General features: G+C 40.3%; 2 protein-coding genes across 2 annotated transcripts; one reads left to right on the top strand and one right to left on the bottom strand.

The window, feature by feature from the left end:
- Positions 1–10,036: 10,036 nt before the first annotated feature.
- Positions 10,037–12,562, bottom strand: atp5pd (ATP synthase peripheral stalk subunit d). The gene is made up of 6 exons (XM_051388402.1): positions 12,396–12,562; positions 11,819–11,957; positions 11,526–11,622; positions 11,311–11,382; positions 10,839–10,901; positions 10,037–10,381 (listed from the first exon to the last, which is right to left on the bottom strand). Exons 2-6 carry the CDS (start codon positions 11,938–11,940, stop codon positions 10,250–10,252), a joined length of 486 nt encoding a protein of 161 aa, XP_051244362.1. The 5' UTR covers positions 11,941–11,957; positions 12,396–12,562; the 3' UTR covers positions 10,037–10,249.
- Positions 12,563–13,400: 838 nt separating this feature from the next.
- slc16a5b (solute carrier family 16 member 5b) lies at positions 13,401–19,780 on the top strand. The gene is made up of 5 exons (XM_051388031.1): positions 13,401–13,483; positions 14,613–15,063; positions 16,435–16,575; positions 16,656–17,507; positions 19,259–19,780. The coding sequence occupies exons 1-5, from the start codon at positions 13,427–13,429 to the stop codon at positions 19,513–19,515; spliced, it is 1,758 nt and encodes a 585-aa protein (XP_051243991.1). The 5' UTR covers positions 13,401–13,426; the 3' UTR covers positions 19,516–19,780.
- The last annotated feature ends 550 nt before the right edge of the window (positions 19,781–20,330 follow it).

Here is a 20,330-nt window from a genome sequence, read left to right as displayed (position 1 = left end):
CAGTATTGAAGACTGGTGTTTACATGTAAAATAAATGATTAACAAAATCTCCAGTGGGCACAGTCTAACTTTGACAGACCATTGCTTTTGGATTATTTTTATTTTTTTGGAGACGCAGTGTGTATAATAGATTAGATTTTTATGCCGCCGCTATAGACATTATGTTTGAGGGTTGTCCGTACGTTGAGGGAATTTCTGCAAATTTCATACAAACATCCACTTGGACTCATGAATGGATTGATTATGTTTTGGTGGTCAAAAGTCAATGTCACTGTGACCTCACAAAACACATTTTTGGCCATAACCCAAGAATTGATGACCATATTTCTCAACTAGTCAGACAATAAATTGGTGACACTTGACTCAAAGGTCACTATGACATTGGAAACCTGTTTTTGGCCGTAACTCAAGAACTGATGCGGTTATTATGACAAGATTTCACAATAGAAGAAGAGAATGTGACCATATTTCAGGCGCTGAATTGGTGACCTATTTTTGTATAAAAAATAGGTTAAGGATGAGTTGGGCCAAATTCCAAATTTCACACACATACTGAGTGGGAAGAAGCAGTGAGTAAACTAACACAGTACCGGCTTTCATCTTTCCATCTCATCCATTCTGCCTTTCACTTACTTCCTCATTCTGAATTTTATTTGTCAGAATCCCGTGACAGCAAACGTATCAGTGCTCCTAGTTAATCCTGTGAGTGAGTTTCACCTCCAGCTCACAGAGAGACTTCATATTTAATAACGCCAGGAGGAAACAAAAGCACCACATTTTGTAAAGCTATATACCACCTGTACATAGTAATGAAGTACATGTATGTACCTGTTTAGCCAATACATCTATGATAATCCTTCATTAATCAGTTCAAAAAACTGAAACTGAAATTTCACATATGTACTGTCAATATTGTGATAAATTCCCTTTAGCCAGTTTATACACTTTATATCTATTAATCAATATATTGATGAGTCTGGACAGACATGGCAGGCAAAAAAAGCCAAATATCATCTATTTACAGCTCTCTAATATGAGTATTTGCTACTTTTCTATGTTTTATATCATTGTGAACTGAATATTTTTGCGTTATGGACTCTTGGTTGGACGTAACAAACATTCAAAGGCATATTCAGTTGTGAAAAAGTTTTGGGTGCTTTGATATTGAAAATAATAACAATCAATCAACAATCACTCTGCCACTTTATTTTGGTCCACTAGCACTATAAACCCAAAATTTAGATGGACTAGTGGGTAATTTCAGATCAAATTTATTATTCACAGTGGTGCTAACGGCTTCTTTTTTTCTATATTCTCTGCTGGAATAAAAACATACTCATATGATGTGCATTAGCCTCGTCTCCAAGGTTCACCTCAGCCTTGAGCTGGGACCGTCTGCCAGGGTTACACAGAGATTGATATCAGAGAGCTGGAGTGGATTCCTCTGCGTTGGTTCCTGTGGTGATGGGGGTGGCCGTGTGTCAAGGTCAATGTGAAAGGCCTCTTTGTTCCAGCGCAGCACCCTGGTATGAGAGAGAGGACTGAAGACAGACCTGAATACAGCAGCCCTGTGACTGGGCACGCAGCAGAAAGCAGAGAACTCTCCAACCACACTCCAAATTTTGATTGGCATGTACAGCTCTGCTCAGGCTCCTTGTTTAAAGGAAGGCTTTAAATTTTTTCATCACCTCAAATAAAAACACGAGAAACGCGTCAGGTTATTGGAGTTCTTAGCTGCACTGCTACAACAGATGATGCAGCCTGCGGGCCAGGCCTGTTAAGATGACATCCAGTTCGTGGCCGAGGCTCTTTTTGTCTGCCTTTTCACTTAAACGGAAATGCATCTAGAATGTCTTTCAAGAAGTTGCTCCACATAGACAATTGATTTTCCAGACAGCTCTGTGCATTGAATTGAATGTCTGAATTCCAGCTGAAAGCCAGCGGTCCCGTAATTGTTCACTGGGAAATGCAAACAGAGTTCCTATGGTAACGATGCCTTACTGTGAACCTTCTCGCTTTGGCTTTGAGAGCTGGAGCCTTGGAGGAGGAGGATGAGGAGGAAGAGGAGGGTCAGTGGGCATTACTTGACTGTTGGGTTCCTTGCTGGTCCAGCTGTCCTTTTTGTCAGAGCTCCCTCTCCCCCTCCTCTCAGCTGCCGGTAACAGATGCACAAAGTCTTCAGGTGATTCCATTGTAAAGTAATTGATATCTGCATCACTGTCCAGAGTGTTGATGGTGTGCACTGTACTCCGACCTGGATTATAAGCACTGATTGTCAACAAGGGCAGCATTTATCTTCTTGCTCTGTAAAGGATGTATTTTCACTAGAATTGCAACAATTAGTTGATTAAATCCATCAGTCAATCGGCAACTATTTTGATAATCAGTTAATTGTTTAAAGGTCCAGTGTGTAGGATTTTGTGATATTTAGCGATGCTTTACCTTCCCTTTCACAAGCATGAGAGAGAAACGATGGTGGCTGAAAAAAACGTGAAAAAACGTGAAAGGCCCTTTCCAAAATCAGTGTTTGGTTTGTCCGCTCTGGGCTACAGTAGATCTAGTAGATGGCGGCCTCCACGAAAAGCAACCAGCCGTATCTGTAGATAAGGGTTAGGGTCACAAAAACAGAACAATTCCTATATTCAGATGATTATACACTAATGAAAACATACTAATTAATATTATATACAATTTATGTCAATAAATCCTCCTAAATGTTACTCACTGGACCTTTAATTCATTTTTCAAGCAAAAATGCCAAATATTCCTTGGTTTAAGCTTCTCAGATGGGAAAATGTCCTGATTATGAGTAAGATTTTTGGTCATACAAAATAAGATATTTGTAGAAAACATGACCTGATTTTTTTTAATGTTATAGACCACACAATTTATCAATTCTAAGGAAATAATCACTATTCACAGGCTTAAGTCAAGCATGTGCCCATCATACCATAGTACTACTTTTATCAGTAAAGACTGAAGGGTGAAGAATTGGCAGAACTAACTGACCTCTACAAGACAGATCTACGACTATGATACTATTATTATAACACAATTATAGTATTTATAAAACTATCCAAAACAAAATAAGATCAAACTTAATTTTAGAAAATGTTTCTTATGATATTTTCATCAGTTATATGCACATGCAATCGGTTGCAACATTATGGGCGAGGTCAGATTTAGCTGTAATACCAGTTGAGAAGGACCAGTTTAAACCAGACGTGAATATGTGGAGTCTTTGTGCTGTCAGTGTGATTCAGCCAGAAGTCCCTCCATGGTCATCATGTGGGTGGAATTAAAAATGAAAAAAAGTACTGTTGAAGACTGAAGTGCACAGTCACTTGTCAGAAAGAAAAAGCAGAGGAGTTGAAGAGCAGGAGGACTCCAGCAGAGAGAAGAGGCCTGTGAGCTCAGCGTGGTGGCTAATATTTTATGCTTCTTTGGGAAGTGCTGGAATGTGAGGAATGTGTTGACTTCACACTCACATACACACACACACACACACACACACACACGTGCAGCTTCCCCCAGTGCCACTGCCTTGATTAGCTAGAATCAATAGAGTCTCTGTGGTTTTTCTGTGTGTGAATGTGTGTGTGGGTTAGTGTGTATGCCTGCACTGTGCGCGTGGCCCTAACCCCAGCACACATAAACACACCGCCCCAGCAGCGAGATAGCCGCCACCCACACTGAGCCACAACTCACAGCTGCAGTCCTAACACCTCCAATCTGACACAATACTGCCCAGACACTTCTGTAACGCTGCCTTCACATGCTCAAGATAGTTGATGAATGAAAGAATTATGTAGAATAAAACTCCTTTTCTTATATAATTTATTTAACAACAATGCACTTCGATTTAGGACTGCATTTTCCCCTCTACTGTAGATTCAATTATACAGTGATTTACTCTTAATTTTAATTCCCACTGGTTAAATAAGTCCAATTACACACAGGGAGACAGAAATGTACTTTATCAACCAAAACACCGCACTTAGAGTACCCCCATGTTAGCAGCTCTGTGAAGCTCTACAGTGATGCTTTAAGGCAAAATGCTAATGTTAGCATGCTACCATGCTCACAGGGTTAACATGCTTGTGTTTTGCAGGTAATATTTACCAGGCTCATCATCTTAGTTTAGCCTGTTAGCATGCTATTAATTTAACCAAAGGTGGGGTTGAGAGGAGCATCTGTTGATATTGGGCAAATTCACAATTTGACCTCATGACAGGGAAAGATGAACAGTTAGGGGATTGCCAAAGTCATTAGTATTTACCCTTGAATATATGTACCAAATTAAATGGCAATCTGTCTAATAGTTGCTAGTGTGACTTATAATAACCCATACTGAGCCTAAAATAGGCATTTTTGTATTTGAGTAGCTGAAAATGAGAGATTTTGATATTTTGATTGAATATTAAATACAGTTTAATATACAACATACAAGTGTTGAGCCAGATAGAGATGAACACATCAGAGAGCGAGAGGCAACAAGCCAAAAATAAGGCACCTCACAGAATGCCTATTAATCCCCGGTGGGTCATGAGATTCCCAGGCATGAAATGCCTTGCAGCCGCCTCCTTCTCCCGCCTCTCCCACTGAGGCGGTATGGCAGGATTAAGGACTCTGGTATTGGGTGTCTCTAGCAAAAAGTGATTGCGGGGTCACAGCATGGGCCTGCATGTCTAAATATCAGGTATCAAAGCGGCTCTGGGAATTGCGCGCTCCAACTGAGTAAAGTGTGCATCTTCTGCAGTCTTCATCAGATGGTTCGGAGATCAGAGTTGGCTCGTTTTGGATGATGGTAGCCTGTCAAGACAACGTTCCACTCTATCTTAAAGTTGGCAGAGTCTTTTGGGATCACATCCAGTCAAACATATACAGTAGCAATAGCCAAAGTCTGTTGATGAAAAACACTTATAGAGCCCTTGCATGTGATAGAACACTGCTGAGCTTTATCATGGAAATTCCTCTTTCTTGGCTGATGTCTGTATTATGACTAATTATTTCTGTTTGTGAATGGTGATTTGCTGCTGCTGTCTGTTCCTACAAGACTGTCTCCTTCTTCCTTTTGTCCAACATCGTCCTCTTTTCTTAATGGGTGAATGTGTTCGGCTGCTGTCAGCTCACATGGCTCCCAGAGGCCGCGTCGGGGTACCCTGTTCGTTCAGCAAACACACCAATGTCCTCCAGAGTGGGGGGTCCTACTGCAAAGGAGCTACTAGGAGCCCCCCAATACTCAGCAGCCCAATAACGGAGCAGAATTTGGCTCTGAGGGCGTCAAGCAAACACGCCGCAAATGGCACTTTTATTTACTTGCCTTCACGTCCCCTCCCCCAACATCCTTCATTTACTGGGATCCGCGGTGCCATTTCCAGGAGCCCCATGGCAACAGCAGGCCTTTTGAACAGGGGGACAACTTTCTCATGATGTCACCATGCCATGGTGATTGGGGGTCTGCTGCAAAGAGATGAAGATGTCCAAATGGAACTGATATTTGGATTTTGGTATTGAAGCTTGAACTTGACCTGTGAATTAAGTTTTTAACAATTCTGTTTGCGAGCTTGCGTGCCAGAATACTTGTCAAAGTGCTTGTCGGGCGGTGAAATAGCTGCGGAAACCCGCTCCCCCTGAGACCTTTTTCGCCATTGTATTTGGGGGGTTGGGGACTGTGTGTTCGACAATTCCTGTAACTTTCTGAAACTGAAAACCACTCGGAGCAACTAAACACTTTTACCTTCCAGTGTGGTCGGACAACATGTTGTACTACGAACTTTATTCTCTAGCATAACCCAACCTTAAGTGGTATGATGCATGAAACTTTTCACTCCTCACAATAACAAAAGCTAGTCCTGTCACTACAGCTCTCTTGACTTCATCTTGGCTTTGAATGAGCGTGTTGTTGCTTGCTCTACACAACGTGTCACTCATCAACGCTTGCTTCGTGTCTGATTGTGATAATGCAATCTGCCTGGGCTCCTTTGCTCTCAGGCTTGTCAGACGCAGCGGATCTGCTGTTTGCACAGTCCAATGAGCATCAGTAGCTTTGCCTTGTTGGTGGACTCCTCCCTGGCAACCAGGCTAACCCCCTCTGACCTCTGACCTTTGTTGTTCCCGTTGGATGTGAAGAGGGGAAAAAAAATGGTTCCTGTCTAAATTCAACCATTAGAATCTGGAGGAGACGGAGGCGTGCCCTCTAGCCTCTAAAGGAAACGCACAACTCGGGGTATTGTGGGGTGACAAAGATCATCAGCCAATGGCGAGACAAGTGCAGAGCGTGATGGATTGTGTAATTGAACATGTGACGTTTGATGGATGTCTAAATGAGAAGCATAATAGGTTGTGTGATGGATAAGTAGGAAGCGAACACTTAGATTTTCACACAGGAGCGGATGTGGGCTGTTTGGTTTTGGGACAGAGAATGATGGATCGATTTTTGAGGGAGGACGACTCAGCAAAAGAGGGAACGGATCCGTCATACTGCTGTTTAGTTTTTAGATCACTTGTGTTTTGTCACCTGGGTGGTTTAGTTATAACCTCCCCTTATGTGAAAAATGGACACAGTCACACAGCACAGCATACGCACCAAAGACACATCTATTCAGACTACAACTGAATTTTTTTTTGCCTGTTACAAATAAGAACTCTATTTTGAATGTTGAATTTTGTAATTGGAAATGTAGGCCAACATGTACAGTATAATGAGGGATGGTGTGAATTCCTATTTTAAAATCATAAAATGAACATAATTATGTTTTTGTGGGTGATCTTCGGCAAAAAAATAAAAGCTGTTAAAGAACCAGTGTGTACGATCTAGTGGCATCTAGCTGTGAAGTTGATGATTCAACTAATTGAAAACCACTCGCATCTGTATTTGACAACCTGGGAATGAAAAAAAGCTATGAAGTGTGTAAGAGAAATAATGGTGCAAGTGAAACTCTAAAAAATGCATAAGGTGTAGGTGTTTGGTTTGTCCGTTCTAGGATATTGTAGAAACATGGTGGTTCCCGTGTGTTGTCTGTAAATAAAAACAACTCATTCTAAGGTAACAAAAACACAATTTCTATATTATGGTAATTATACATTAATGAAAACAGACCGATGAATATTATATTCCATTTCTGCCTATAGATCCTCCTTAATGTTACACACTGGACCTTTAAATCATTTGAATGGGCTTCTTCAACATTGTGAGCACATGTTAAATGGCAATCCAACCCCACAACAACGCTGCCTAACTCCGGATAGCATCAGAGGAATTTAGGGCCTGTCACACACCAGCTCATACATAGCACAGCTCAGCACACACCCAAGTGTCAAATATGGATTAAACACAATTTTCATTCTTGCAAATGCTTCGTTGGATTAAAAAAAACACGGTAATTTCCCTCTGTACGATCCTCAAAATGAAATAATCTGTTTAATTATAGATTCTGGATTACATGTCTGAGAAGAGCGCTGGGATTTCATTAAAATCATTACTGGTTGTAAACCAGTGTGCTGAGTTCTCGATATGGCAACAGTTATCAAGTGGACAAGTGTTGGCAACAGCTGAACAGTCAGCTGGGAAAAGAATGGCTGAGTCCAGGGAAAGTAGAGCTGTAGGGGGTCACACACATACACACACACACACACGGTTGCATGCATGTAGCTGTTTCACATAGTAGCTTGGCACAGGTGACCCTTTATCAGAGTTCAAACCCCTGTTATGTTGCTAGGGTTAGCTGCACTCCAAGAGGTTAAAGGTCAACCTGATTAATTAACACTGAGGATGTAAATAACTGAAGTCTGTTGAGCTTGTGAGAATGAACATTTGGCAAAGACAAAACAGAAAGAAAATAAAAAGATAAATGAGACCACAAACATGCGAAATTAATTACATATACAGAATATTTATTTCATCCTCTCGCAGCCTGTTTCAATTCTTTGCTCCGCTTGCACTGTTTTGAGTCTGAAGTAGCTTCTAGAGAAAGCTGTTGGGGGGGCTGTGTGCTCACATTGCACCGCAGTCACGTCAAGAGTTTACCCAGTTGCAGAATCATGCGACAAAGCGCTCGCTGGTATGACATAATGTGTACGTTTTCTGGAGGATTATCACCACTCTATTGTGGAATGCATAACATGTCTGAGAGGAGAAATCAGAGAGAGAAGCAATGAGCTAGAGAGTGTGCTGACAGTGGAATTTTGTTTTGCTCGGCTATCTGCTTAAAGAATTCTTAATATTTCACATTTCCAGTCCTGCTGCTATGTTTCTGGCAAAGGTTAATAAAAAAAAACCTGCTCTATTACTTGGATCTTGCACATTATTCTATTAGATTTGTGCATAACAAATTGGATCAATGTTCTTGAACTATGTAGCTAATCTTTATGTAGCTGACAAAGCGTGTTGTTATTCAAACTGACAAAACAAATCGAAGTCAGTTAACTTGTCATGAGGAATACTACTTAGCCTGCGGAGACAACTGGAGGAGCTTTGACATAGCTGAAGAAAAAAAACCCTGATGATGTCACAAGAGTTGTCTAGGTTTAGACCTGCCGGTTGAAGATTTTTAACACAAAGCCTGTGCTATAAACCGGGGCCGGGAAGTTTGAAAAACATGGGCACTTAGCAGGAGAGGAGGGTCTAATGAAAGACGCTATCAAGTTGCATTCTGGAAACTGTAAGAGCCATTGTTTTTGGGAGCTTGATGCACATTAGAGACTGAAAGTCAGGATCTCTCCTGCTTTGATCTTGGCCTTTATTTATTTCATAAAGTTGTTTCTAGCAGGTTGCACAACTTTGTGGAAGTGCAATACTAAATCATGGGTGTACTAACTTTATCCAAGATCTAAATAAGTACACAGAAACTTTAAAAAAAAAAAATTATATAAATTGAATTTCACAAATATATGCACCTTGGGCTCAACTGTTAAGCAAGTTTCCCTTCAGTATTAAGGAAATAGATGCAAGTTATTTTCACTTTTGTAATATTTCCTAAAACACTGCATCAAGGAATCTTTTAGTTTGACTAGTATGAAAAAGAACATCAAAGACAATTGTACTTATTTCCCTTCATTCTTCATCCATCTGAGTTATAACTAACAAAAAAAATGTACACTTGCAAATTCAGTGTCCTAGTGTCCTTATTCTAACTCAAGCCTAAATAAATGGATTTTAGATGGATTTAAAGACAAGGTTCGCAGATCTGTCTTAACAAGAGAGATGCTGCCCCCCGCAGGCCAAAAGTGCATCTCTACCACTGTGGTATACGGTGCATCCTCAGACAATGACAAAGTTGAGGCCAGAGCACATTCCTCTACTTATCACAATTATGCCTGCACCGATGGGGAGAGGGTTATGTACAGTATTAGCCCACAAACCAAAAGCCATAATAACAGTGCAACGAGAGCACAGAAAGTAGTCTTTATGTTTAAAGTCTCTCTCCAATCCCAGGGAGACCACTCATATTTCCAGCTGTGGTGAAATGTAGATTTATGCTGTAGTCATAACAAAGCCTGAACAAGACTGACACTGCATAATAAAAGGGCTGGAGCTGTGATCATTTGTACTGCAGACATGCTGTCCGCACGTTGATGGATGACTTGAATCTGTCTAATACAACAGTGGAAGTATCCAATACAATATGGCGTCAATTGTAGTGTGTGAAGCCGTGCCTACCTGCAGATATGTGTAAATACACAAAAGAGAAGACTGACAACTACAAGTGGCTGTCCCAAAGACAACAGTGACGCCAGGAGGGAAGGAAACCAAACTCTGCTTTCTGCTGAGAGTGATCTGGCCGAGTGTGTACTTAAAAACTCATCAGTGTATCCACAAGGGTTAGATTTTCAGTGAGTGTTGGAAGATATTTCATACCAAATTTAGAAAGAAAACACAGTCCAACAGATCAAGTTCAGTTCATGACGCCTGGGAAGAAATCCAGTAATAAAATAACAGTTGTTTTGCCTGTGAGGGGTCTATGAGGTTGTTTATAATGGGCCTGTGAACACGGACAACTCTAACTCTTTTTACTGATCACAGAAAGCAGGAAAGTTGTGCCATACTTTTGAGATTTACTTTCAGAAATGACTTAAGAAAACAAATACTTCCATGTTTTGTCATTCTTGTCATTTTGTTAACTATGGACTGAAACGATTGTAATACACATACTGAACAGGTCTTCATCGGTGGAAGATGATGTAGAATATGATCAGGGTGGTACATTTACTGGTCAGGGTGGTACATTTACAGATCAGGGTGGTACATTTACAGATCAGCAATTGGTTTGTGTGGCCAGTAGGGATATTTCTCTTTGTCCAGCTTTGTTTCTGGGAAAGTTTCGTTCAGGTCTTCAATGGTCATCTGATCGAAGGGAATCATGTTCGTGAATTTGTCAAGCTGGGGAAGGAAGAGCAGAGGATCAGTACAAATTAGGGTTTTGATTAAGTGTTTCTAGTAGAATCAGGTAAATTAAGACAGTGAACCAGATTTTTCTGCAGGAGTCTATCACACTCATCTGATGCACACAAAAACTACAGACAGCGGCTGGCTAAAGGTATGGTCACAATGCATTTCTGAAAATTGCCCTGGCCCTCATCAGTGTGATGTGATGTCACGGCTCTGAAGCAGGCAATAATAAATATGAAACAGTAAACGCACACACAATTTTGAATTAAAATCTCTCCGTCGTACCTGCTTCAATAGAAATGAATGGGAGACAGAGTCAATATTTGAAGGAAGGAAGCGTAACGTGACCTTTACTCTCTAGGATCCAGCTTATAGATTTGTGTGCAAGACAATTTTCGGCAGCTGTATTAAAAAAAAATAGACACAGGGGTTGATGATGAATTCCTACCTCTTTTTGATATTCGGCAACACGAACTTTGGATGCTTCAATGTAGGCAGTAGCGCTTTTGTTCTGGAAGACAAAGAGACAAAACAGACAATTAATTTGCAATAAGTTTTTAAATAAAAGTTTGTGTGCACAACACATATCCATTGCCACAACTTTGTACAGATAATGACTTAAAGACAATCTATAAAAATAAGTTATAGCGATCTGGTTCCATCGCTGTGATTGCTGGTGTTTGTGAACAACCACATTTGTTTCCGAAGTGTTTAAAATTGCTCTGACTGCACTTAATCCACAAACACAGTGTGGTACTTTTATATATTTTGAGGAAAAGGGTCAAGTATCAAAATGAATGCTGCTTTTCAAAAGGTTTTCATCCATTACATGCTTGTGTTAATGGGCCATGCACAAGCATAAAATAAGGAAATTACAATCACTGTTCAAATCAAAGCATCTAGACACAGTTAACACTCACCGCTTCTACCTCCTGAGCGTTGATGAGAGCTGTCTGGGTGTCTACAGGCTCAGGAACCGTCAATGCGTTGAACTGAGAGGACACAGAAAGTTAATACTATATACGATAAAATAACATAACCATCTTTAATCACACATCTATTCAAACACTTAAAATCAGTATTACATAATCAGATTTGCTGGTAAGAGATAGTGCACTTCATGATCTTCTCTTACCTTCTTTTCAAACTCATCCACCATGCCTGCTTTAGCCACTGCAGACCTGTAGTAGCTCCAGTCAATGGCGGGGGGTTTCTCTGGCAGAGAGGTGAGCCTGTGAATACAGATCATCTGGTTACAAACCTGCTACAAAAGTGCTACCCACTGCCACCTTAAAGCAAGATGCATTAGCAACATATTGTGGATATAATCCCTGCTACATTTGCAGACGAATATGCACTCAATGCTGCATCACTGTTACACCTTTATTTCATTGTTTGAGCATGACATATGATGGCATTGGCATGTACTTTGCGGAAATAGCGTCACTCCGTGTCTTCAGGCTGTTAAACATGGTCCTCTGGTTGGGTGGCACCCTCTCTGCAAAGGCCAGCCAGTCGATGGACTTCAGTGCAGCTCGTTTGCCAGCCATGTTTCAGGGTGTGTTAACTGCACAGGACAGAAAACAACCCGAGATTAACCTTTTACTCATAAACAAGGTTTTAAATGACCATGTGTTTGTTGATATTGCCCTAAATAAATCTGTTTGCCCCATTTGGTTGCACAGATATTTAGATGCATGGCCCTGAGTCTAACCCTCTTTCAATTCAGAGCAAACCAATTGTTAGAAACGCTTAGAAATCAACGTTATAGTATAACTTTGTGTCCTTCCTCGGTCTGACTGATGGGAGAATTAACTTAAAGCCAGTTAGCAAACACAGCTAACGTTAGCACGGTCAGTACAACACCGCCGACAGACCGAGAGTATTAACGCTAAACAGTCGATTTAACATTATTGTCATGGTGTTACATGTTGTAAACTAATCTGCTACATTTCTCCTAGATTATATCTTAAAGTATCTTGAATATTTGAGCAATACGTCATACCGTCAGTGGGACACAACTCCTCCGAACTGTTAACAGCCGACCGGAAGCGGAAATAAATTAACTAACGTTAATTAGTTAAGTTAACGTTAGCTGTTAGCGTTAACTGACCAGTAAGTTAAGTTAAGCACACTTGCGTTGCATAATTATTGATAATAAATCCTCGTTTACAGATTTACAGTTACGTTTTTATCCTTTGGTGGTTGACAGCATTAGAAACAGTCTCACTTCATTGTTTTATTTTGAAAGGTTTTACAGGAACTGTTAACCGATAGACTGCACAATACAAAATGGACGCTAGGTGGAGCCAACGGTTAGCTAACTGATAGTTACGTTATTTAAAACGTTCACTGAAAGATACTTTTAAGGATATAAAATACTAATAGAGACATCATAATTATATTTTGTATGTAAATACAGTGCAATTTGGATTGGTTGTGTACAGTAAAAGTAGCAGACAATGTATTCTTCTTTCGTTTCTGATCGCTTTAGTTTGGTTGCTTTATTGTTAAAATATAATAAACATTATTTTTTAGTAACACATATCGTAAAGATACAGTAATATTACTTCCGGTAGTGACCTTCAAAATAAAACAACCAACCGCCCAATAATGTAGCATTAACTTAACGTTAAATAAAGTTGGCCAAAACATTCACAAAGGTAATTTTTATACCTGTATATACTGGTTTAACTGGTATGCAATACATGATGCAGAATCTTATATTGTTTGATAAAAAAAAAAAAAAAAAGCAAAGTATCAATGCAGATAACAGTAAGATTAGTACTAAATGTTGAATACCTAAAGATGACAGTTTCTGTAGTACCTATCAATATTCATATCTACTGTTCACACTGAGGATTGTAAAGTTACTGTCTCAGCTGACTTGAAATGTTTGTCACTATTATAGTTTTTTTCGTTGTTGTTGAAAATCTCATCCGGTATGAGATTCCCTGTCAGTGTCTAGCTTGATACAGCTACAGTGAGAGGTTCAGGTGCTGTTGGATGTCAAAGACAGCTGTTGACCCCGCTGAGATGCGCTTTAACACAAAGAGTGAAAGAAAAGGACGTCGAGGAACGGAAAGCCAGAAGGTAAGATAACTTAACAAATAGATTTGAAAAAAGTTATATAGAAATATAAATAGGCTATTAAATTTATTTTTAACATTGACTAAGATGACTGCCCGGTTTTTTTATGATGTAACGTTAAGGGATAGTTTGATCAATTAGCCTAGTTTTTTTTTTAATTAGTTCATTTATATTCCAGACTGAATGACTTTAAATAAATAAATGACAACAACAACAACAACTATAAAAAATAATAATACTTTTGTGTATAACTTTTCTTAACAACGTTATTTAATGGAAAAGAAAAAGCAAGCAATAAAAGCAAAGGCAAATGCGAATAAAAACAAGATAATCAAACAAAAAAATTAAATTAAAAAAATGATTAAAAAAGTTAAAAGGGAGAATATGAAATTGCAAGGATGAAAAGGTAAAAACACAAGAAACTTATCACCTAACTATGCATTCAAGCTTTATTATAAAACAGTGTTTCCAGGCATGAGAGGCTGTTGTATTTACAGTAATTTTCTCAGGACTTTAAAGGGAGTGTGGGGGGGGGGGGAGTTACACAGTCACCATGGAGATAAATGTGCTTGGATGAAATTGTCCTCATATAATAGGTTTACAACCAAAGTGTGGGCTAGGATGACATGATGGTCATCAGTTGTTATTATACTTTTAATTAAAACCTGATAGCAGGCTGTTGTGCCACTCTGAATGTATTCCAGTTCACCCAGTCAGATGGAATTATGTTTGTACAGACGAACTGTAATGATCTGAACTAGATAAACAATAATAATTGCATTGAGACTGCAACCTGAAACAAGAACCCTACATCTTTTAGTGCTGGAGAAGAGTATCTTATAGAATTAACAAATTAGATCACAATCCTAATGCTGCCGTTCATTTGTTATAGATGGCTCTTTCTCATTGCATCCCTCTCCTGTCCCTCTTTCCAGGGAGGACACAGAGGACACATGTCCAATATTGTTTCTGGGATTTAACAATCCAAGTTTGACTTATGCAATTACAAACAAAATCTGACTTTTTAAAGGCTGCATATGATACATTTAGACTCAATAGCTTTACATTTGATTAGTTTTAGGTACAACAAATATGTGAAATGAGCCCTGTCTCTGTCTTATGTCCAACATAGGAAGAAGTTCTAAGAGTGGGCAGAATGACTCAGGTGGTGGAGGATCAGACACCAGCCACAAAAACCAGCCACTGCCAAAGAGATAATGCTTTACTCTGGAGGGAAAGCCATAATGCTGCTCAGTGTATTAAAGAAGTGGAGAAGTGGCCTCCAGAGTCCGAAACACAACACAGTGATTCAGAGGAGGAAAACCAAGAGGAAGAGGAGTCCACCTCCTGTCCCACTGATGCTATGCAGGTGGGTGACCCGGCTGAACGCAACCATCTGGCTGCACCCGACGGAGGCTGGGGCTGGGTGGTGCTCGTAGCCACCATGTTGGTTCTGTCTCTAACACTGGCGTTCCCCTCATGCATCGGTATCTTCTACACAGACCTGCAAACAGAGTTCAACGCAACCAACACAGAGACCTCCTGGGTGCCAGCCATCATGACCGCCACGCTGCATGCTGGAGGTACAGGGACCACATCAGTAGATCCCACAGTAACTGTGTGTGTGTGTGCATGTGTCACCTTTATCTTTCCCTTCCATTGAAATGTAACACACACACAGGCAGATGTTTTTATTGAGAAGGGCAACAGTGAGTCAGACTACGGTCGCGATGAGTTCAGGGTCAGCTAGGAGCCTATTGTTCTTGTGCAGGAGAGTTTATTTGTCTTCTGTCTGCCTGCCTGTGTGCCAAGCTGATATTTTCACTTGGATGTTGGCATAAAGCATGTGGAGTGTCAAAAATCTGACGAGTTTATCCTCTTTGGAGCATGAATGTATTTAGGGTTAGGTATTTTCACCCGCGCTTCATTGAGAGGTTTTGCCTTCCATGGCTCCTTCCTGTAGAACATAAAAGATGTTAGATTTGTGTATTAATGCTTCCTCAGCATGTACTTCATATCATAGCATGAAAGGGTACATTATAACACCTTTTGTTGTTTTATATTGATTGAGCTATTACTGTATGCTTTTGTACACACTAAATACAAACAGTTAACAGAAGGAGATTTTTTTTTATCATCTATATCATAGAGGGAAAGGAGTCATGAAAGCCTGACGAATGGAGATGGGACATCAAAGAGCTGAAAAGCCCACTAATCTGATTTAGATGTCGACTTCATTTGATAAGTCTGTGCCTAAATAATGTATTTGGCGTTATTAACGTTCTGTGAGTCAGGAAATGGATTTTTATGATTCATTTTTGCAGCGTATTTTCCGAATTTTGGCAAGAGAAGAAAGCAGATATCACCAGTGTGTTTTTGTATCTGAGAACACATCGGAGATAAGAGGAAATTAATTTGGCCCTGTTTTTTGGTTCTTTTTTTTCGTGAGGCCTCATTTCACTGTTCAAAAATAATAGATGTATGCAAATCAGGTTGATTTGTTGTGCTAATAAGGACATTGTTTTACTGTGGAGCTTTCTGTGAATGTGAGCCTGTCGATTTGTATTTGAAAAGATTATCGTACAATTAGATATTACTTGCTTTAGTGATAATGTGTCATAATCTGGTTATAAAAATGAATGTGACACAGAACACAGTTGGGATATTGTCAGTTTATGATGATAATAATTGATTAATATGAAAGATTTACAATGACTGAAATGGTTGTTTGCACCTGTATTTATATATTTGTAGTCCCCTTTTAATGGATTTATATTGAGTTTAAATTGTCTTTTTCTGTACAAAGTAAAATAGTTCCCTGTATAAGTGTAATAAGTCCTATAAACCCATGTGGGATGGTCTAAAAGTTGACAAACCCTTCTCTTCTTTGTATTTATGAAAACTGTATTTGAAACTTTTCTCCCATTTCTCCCATTTCTCCCATTTCTCCCCAGGTCCTTTATGCAGCATATTAGTCGAGCGTTTTGGTTGCCGGGCAACAGTGATGGTGGGTGGGCTCTTAAGTGGACTGGGCATGGCCTTTTCAGCCCTGGCCAGGACCATCACTGATATTTACATCACTAGCGGCATCACAGGTGAGGGGCTGCACACACCCACAAACCCACTCTTCCACCAACATAAAGGCTCATCAGACTCTCTCTCTTCTCCTCTGCAGGACTGGGATTCTGCCTTTCCTTCCAGCCCTCAGTGACTATTATGGGTCAGTACTTTGAGCGACGCCGTGTCTTTGCTAATGCCCTGTCATCCACTGGCACAGCTGTGGGTCTGAGCAGTTTACCCCTGATTTCCAATGCCCTGCTCAGTCAGTTTGGCTGGCGTGGCAGCTTCCTGATTCTGGGTGGGGTGCTGCTGAACTGCTGTGTGTGTGGGGCAGTGATGAGGCCCATTGCATCAGGACCAAACAAACCCAGACACTCTCAGGTTTCAGATAAACCAAACAACTTATCTCTGCAGCAGGAGACAAAAGGGCTAAAAGACAGCGTAAAGACTGCTCTTTGTGGCTTTATAGCATTCCTACACAGACATATGGCTTTTGACCTGCTGGTGAGTAATGCTCGTTACTGTGCCTATGCAGTGGGCGTGACCTGGATGACACTGGGTTGTGTGGTGCCTCTGGTCTATCTGGTGCCTTATGCTACTCATCATAACATTGAGATAGACTGTGCCGCCTTCCTGATGTTCATCCTGGGCTTGGTGAACATCACAGTGCGACCTACGGCTGCCCTTGTCTTGGGCATGCCACGCTTCAGAGGCAGCAGCAGTTTTGTGTATGTGTTTGCTGGAGCTGTGCTCGTGAACGGGCTGAGTAACTGCATCTGTGGGGCATCGGCCTCCTTCGAAGCTCTCCTGGTGTATGTGGTGATCTTTGGTCTGTCCATGAGCGTGGCCGGCTCACTGCTCTATACCGTGCTGATGGACACGGTGGAGATGAGCCGCTTCCCCTCAGCCCTCGGACTTCTCTGTATGCTGGAAAGTGGAACGCACCTAATTGGTCCACCCCTAGCAGGTACAAACACATACTCATACACACTCATACACATGTGGGTTATGCTGTTTGTTAGCCAAGCTAGCGGCATCTCTAGGGGTCCAGTCAAGTTTAGTGAACTTCACTTTTTGGTTTTGAGTGAAATGTCTCCATGAAATTTGGTACACACTTTTATGGTTGCCTCAGGATTAATAGTAAAAACTTTGGTGATCCCCTGACTTTGCATCTAGTGCCTTCTGTCCTAATCTTCAATTTGTGCAAAACATTGGCTCATGGATGGATTATTGAATGGGCCTGCTGAGAAAATTTAACAAAAACAGATGCAAAACAACCACAAAGAAACAATAACATCTTTTTACACTTTTTGGTCTGAGGGACTTGCTCCTATGTAGGAGGGGTGGAGGGCCTTTTAAGAACAATTGGTGCTCTGAGTTAAATGCCAAGGTTAGCATGCTAACCATCTTAGTTTGTTGTTAAATTAAGCACTTAAACACAAGTACAGAGGAGGCTGAAGAGAATTAGTTTTGCACATATTTGCAATTCATTCATCAAATGAAAGCATGGATGGATTATGGGGCATGGGCCCCTGGGCACAGACATGTAAGTAACCCTAACCGGCCCCGAATAAAAATGTCAAATCAAAATAGGCCTTTAGACAGACAATACGATCACTGAAGGTAACAACGAAAATGACGAAGCTGAGTATGATCTTTGTTTATTGCACCATAAGCAGTGTTAAAACTGAGCTACAGTAGTAGTCGACAAAATAGGAACATTTCAAATAGGGCAGTTTTTATTGCAGTGCTACTGTATACAGGGTTTATTTGTGTTCTGGTTTCTTTCCCTCAGTGTAGTGTTTGCTAAGACTGTTAATTTGTTATATTGTGTTCCAAGTTACATGCAGTCTTTATTAGACCAGGAGCTGTGCAGCTCTTCCTGTTCCATCCTCCCTAAGGGCCACAGTGAGGAGGGGCAGTGGCGGGGGCTGCCTCATAGTGTGTGTCGCTCAGTGAGTCAGCTTTTTTCTCCTCAAAACCAGCCTAGAGAAGAAAAAAAAAGAGCACATCCAAGCACATAAGGTGCTAGCTCGTGTTTCCACTACCATGGCAACCCACATGTGACCGCTGCTGCAGTTGGTCAGCTTGTGTATGGTTGTGTGATGATGGAGCTCTCAGCAGCATTTCTAAGGGTGGCAAAGCCGACCTGTCCACCTCCTTGGTGGACTGAAATATCTCGACAACTATCAACTTCTAGCTAACTATGGATTGCCATGAAATGATGGACAAATATTTGTGATGATGATAGAGATAGTATCCACTACCATGGCAATCCACATGTGACCTCTGCTGCAGCTGGTCAGTTTGTGCATGGTTGTGTGATGATGGAGCTCTTAGTCTTCCCCACAAAAGATGAAGATCAGCTACTGCCACAGATGAGTAGTGGGCACCCACACTCATCTATCCAGTCTATTGCTGTATTTCTTAAATACACTGAAAGCAAATCCACACATGTGAAGAAGTCTGTTTTTACAAACCAAATAAGCAAATACTTTTTTACAAACTTTCACAAACCATCAAATTGTGGCAGTTATACATTATCTTATGAGGTTCAGCGATTGACCTCTTTTATGTAAACGTTTTATTTACATAAATTGTAATTAAGTTTCCACATGTTTTTTTTCTGTTTGTTTGTAAGACAATGTTTTTCTACTTTGTTGGCTAACTAAAGTTTTACATCCGTCTATCCCATGATGCTCCTTTTGCATTTCTCAGGCATGTTGGTGGACCATACAGGCCAGTATTCGTATGTCTTCTACGCATGCAGTGTGTGTGTATCCACTGCCAGCCTCTTTCTCGTGGGCTTCTTCTATTTCCTGGACAGTAAGCGAGATGAGAAGGAGAAGAAGAATAGTACGAAGACGCTGTCAGATCTCTATCAGAAGCCTGTTGTCATTCTGGACCCTGACTGCCAGTACGTCTCCTCAAAAAGACGAGCATCAGGAAACACTGTGTATGTTACCAGTGTGTGATACAGACATAACAACATAACAAAGAGTATGGCATTTATATACACCAGTTTATAGGTAAAGTTTCTTGGCTTTTTTAATATTATTTTTTGATAACAATGTGTCACTACAGTGGGTTAACTTTGATATTAATATTCTACACTGTGAATGTATTCATTTTGCGTACATTTACCTTTTCACTGTGACTAACTCAGTGCCCTTCCACATGAACAAGGTTGGTGTTATGAATAAAAGTTTCTTGTTTTGTACAATGTGTAAGTTTTTTCTCACCCTGACTTTGGAATATTTGGTTTCTGTAATAATAGAAATGTAATAAAATTATATTAATAAAGGGTGTTCATTTCCCTGTTCTTTTGCAGGATCAAGTATCTGCAGTGCCACCTGTAGGTGGCACTGCAGGCTTCATCATGTGAAGCTGTTATTCTAACCAACATTTTGTCCAGTGTATAGATATTGACTGTCAGTATTTACCTATCAGTGTCATAATCTGACAAATATTGCTACATATGGCCCATAGGACCTCTTTTATACCTCAAAGTATGACTGATTGCATATTCACTGTTTAAAAAAGTATGACATTTTTATCATAATCATTAAAATCAGTTTGACTTAATGAAGGTGTGGGCTGGGGTTGCTACTGACAAAAGAGCTACTAATATTCAAGCAGGTTTACACAGTATTGTTTATCAAAAATGCAACAACATTTCTGTTTCTGCATTATTTAGAAACAGAATTGCAGTATTATGAGGTATTTCTGTTATTTTGTCCTATTATGCAACAGCAATATTATGCAACAAAACCAATGCTTACATAGGTTT

This window comes from Dicentrarchus labrax, unplaced genomic scaffold (assembly GCF_905237075.1).
Source record: "Dicentrarchus labrax unplaced genomic scaffold, dlabrax2021, whole genome shotgun sequence".
Taxonomy (NCBI): domain Eukaryota; kingdom Metazoa; phylum Chordata; class Actinopteri; family Moronidae; genus Dicentrarchus; species Dicentrarchus labrax.
This window is presented reverse-complemented; position numbering and strand designations above follow the sequence as displayed.

Excerpts from the sequence above, each read along its gene's own strand:
- atp5pd (XM_051388402.1), bottom strand. The coding sequence starts at position 11,940 with ATGGCTGGCAAACGAGCTGCACTGAAGTCCATCGACTGGCTGGCCTTT. Across the intron at positions 11,383-11,525 it reads TGGATGAGTTTGAAAAGAAG|TTCAACGCATTGACGGTTCC; the intron begins GTAAGAGAAGAT and ends GTGTCCTCTCAG. Across the intron at positions 10,902-11,310 it reads ACGCTCAGGAGGTAGAAGCG|AACAAAAGCGCTACTGCCTA; the intron begins GTGAGTGTTAAC and ends TTTGTCTTCCAG.
- slc16a5b (XM_051388031.1), top strand. The coding sequence starts at position 13,427 with ATGCGCTTTAACACAAAGAGTGAAAGAAAAGGACGTCGAGGAACGGAA. Across the intron at positions 16,576-16,655 it reads CATCACTAGCGGCATCACAG|GACTGGGATTCTGCCTTTCC; the intron begins GTGAGGGGCTGC and ends TCTCCTCTGCAG. Across the intron at positions 17,508-19,258 it reads AATTGGTCCACCCCTAGCAG|GCATGTTGGTGGACCATACA; the intron begins GTACAAACACAT and ends TGCATTTCTCAG.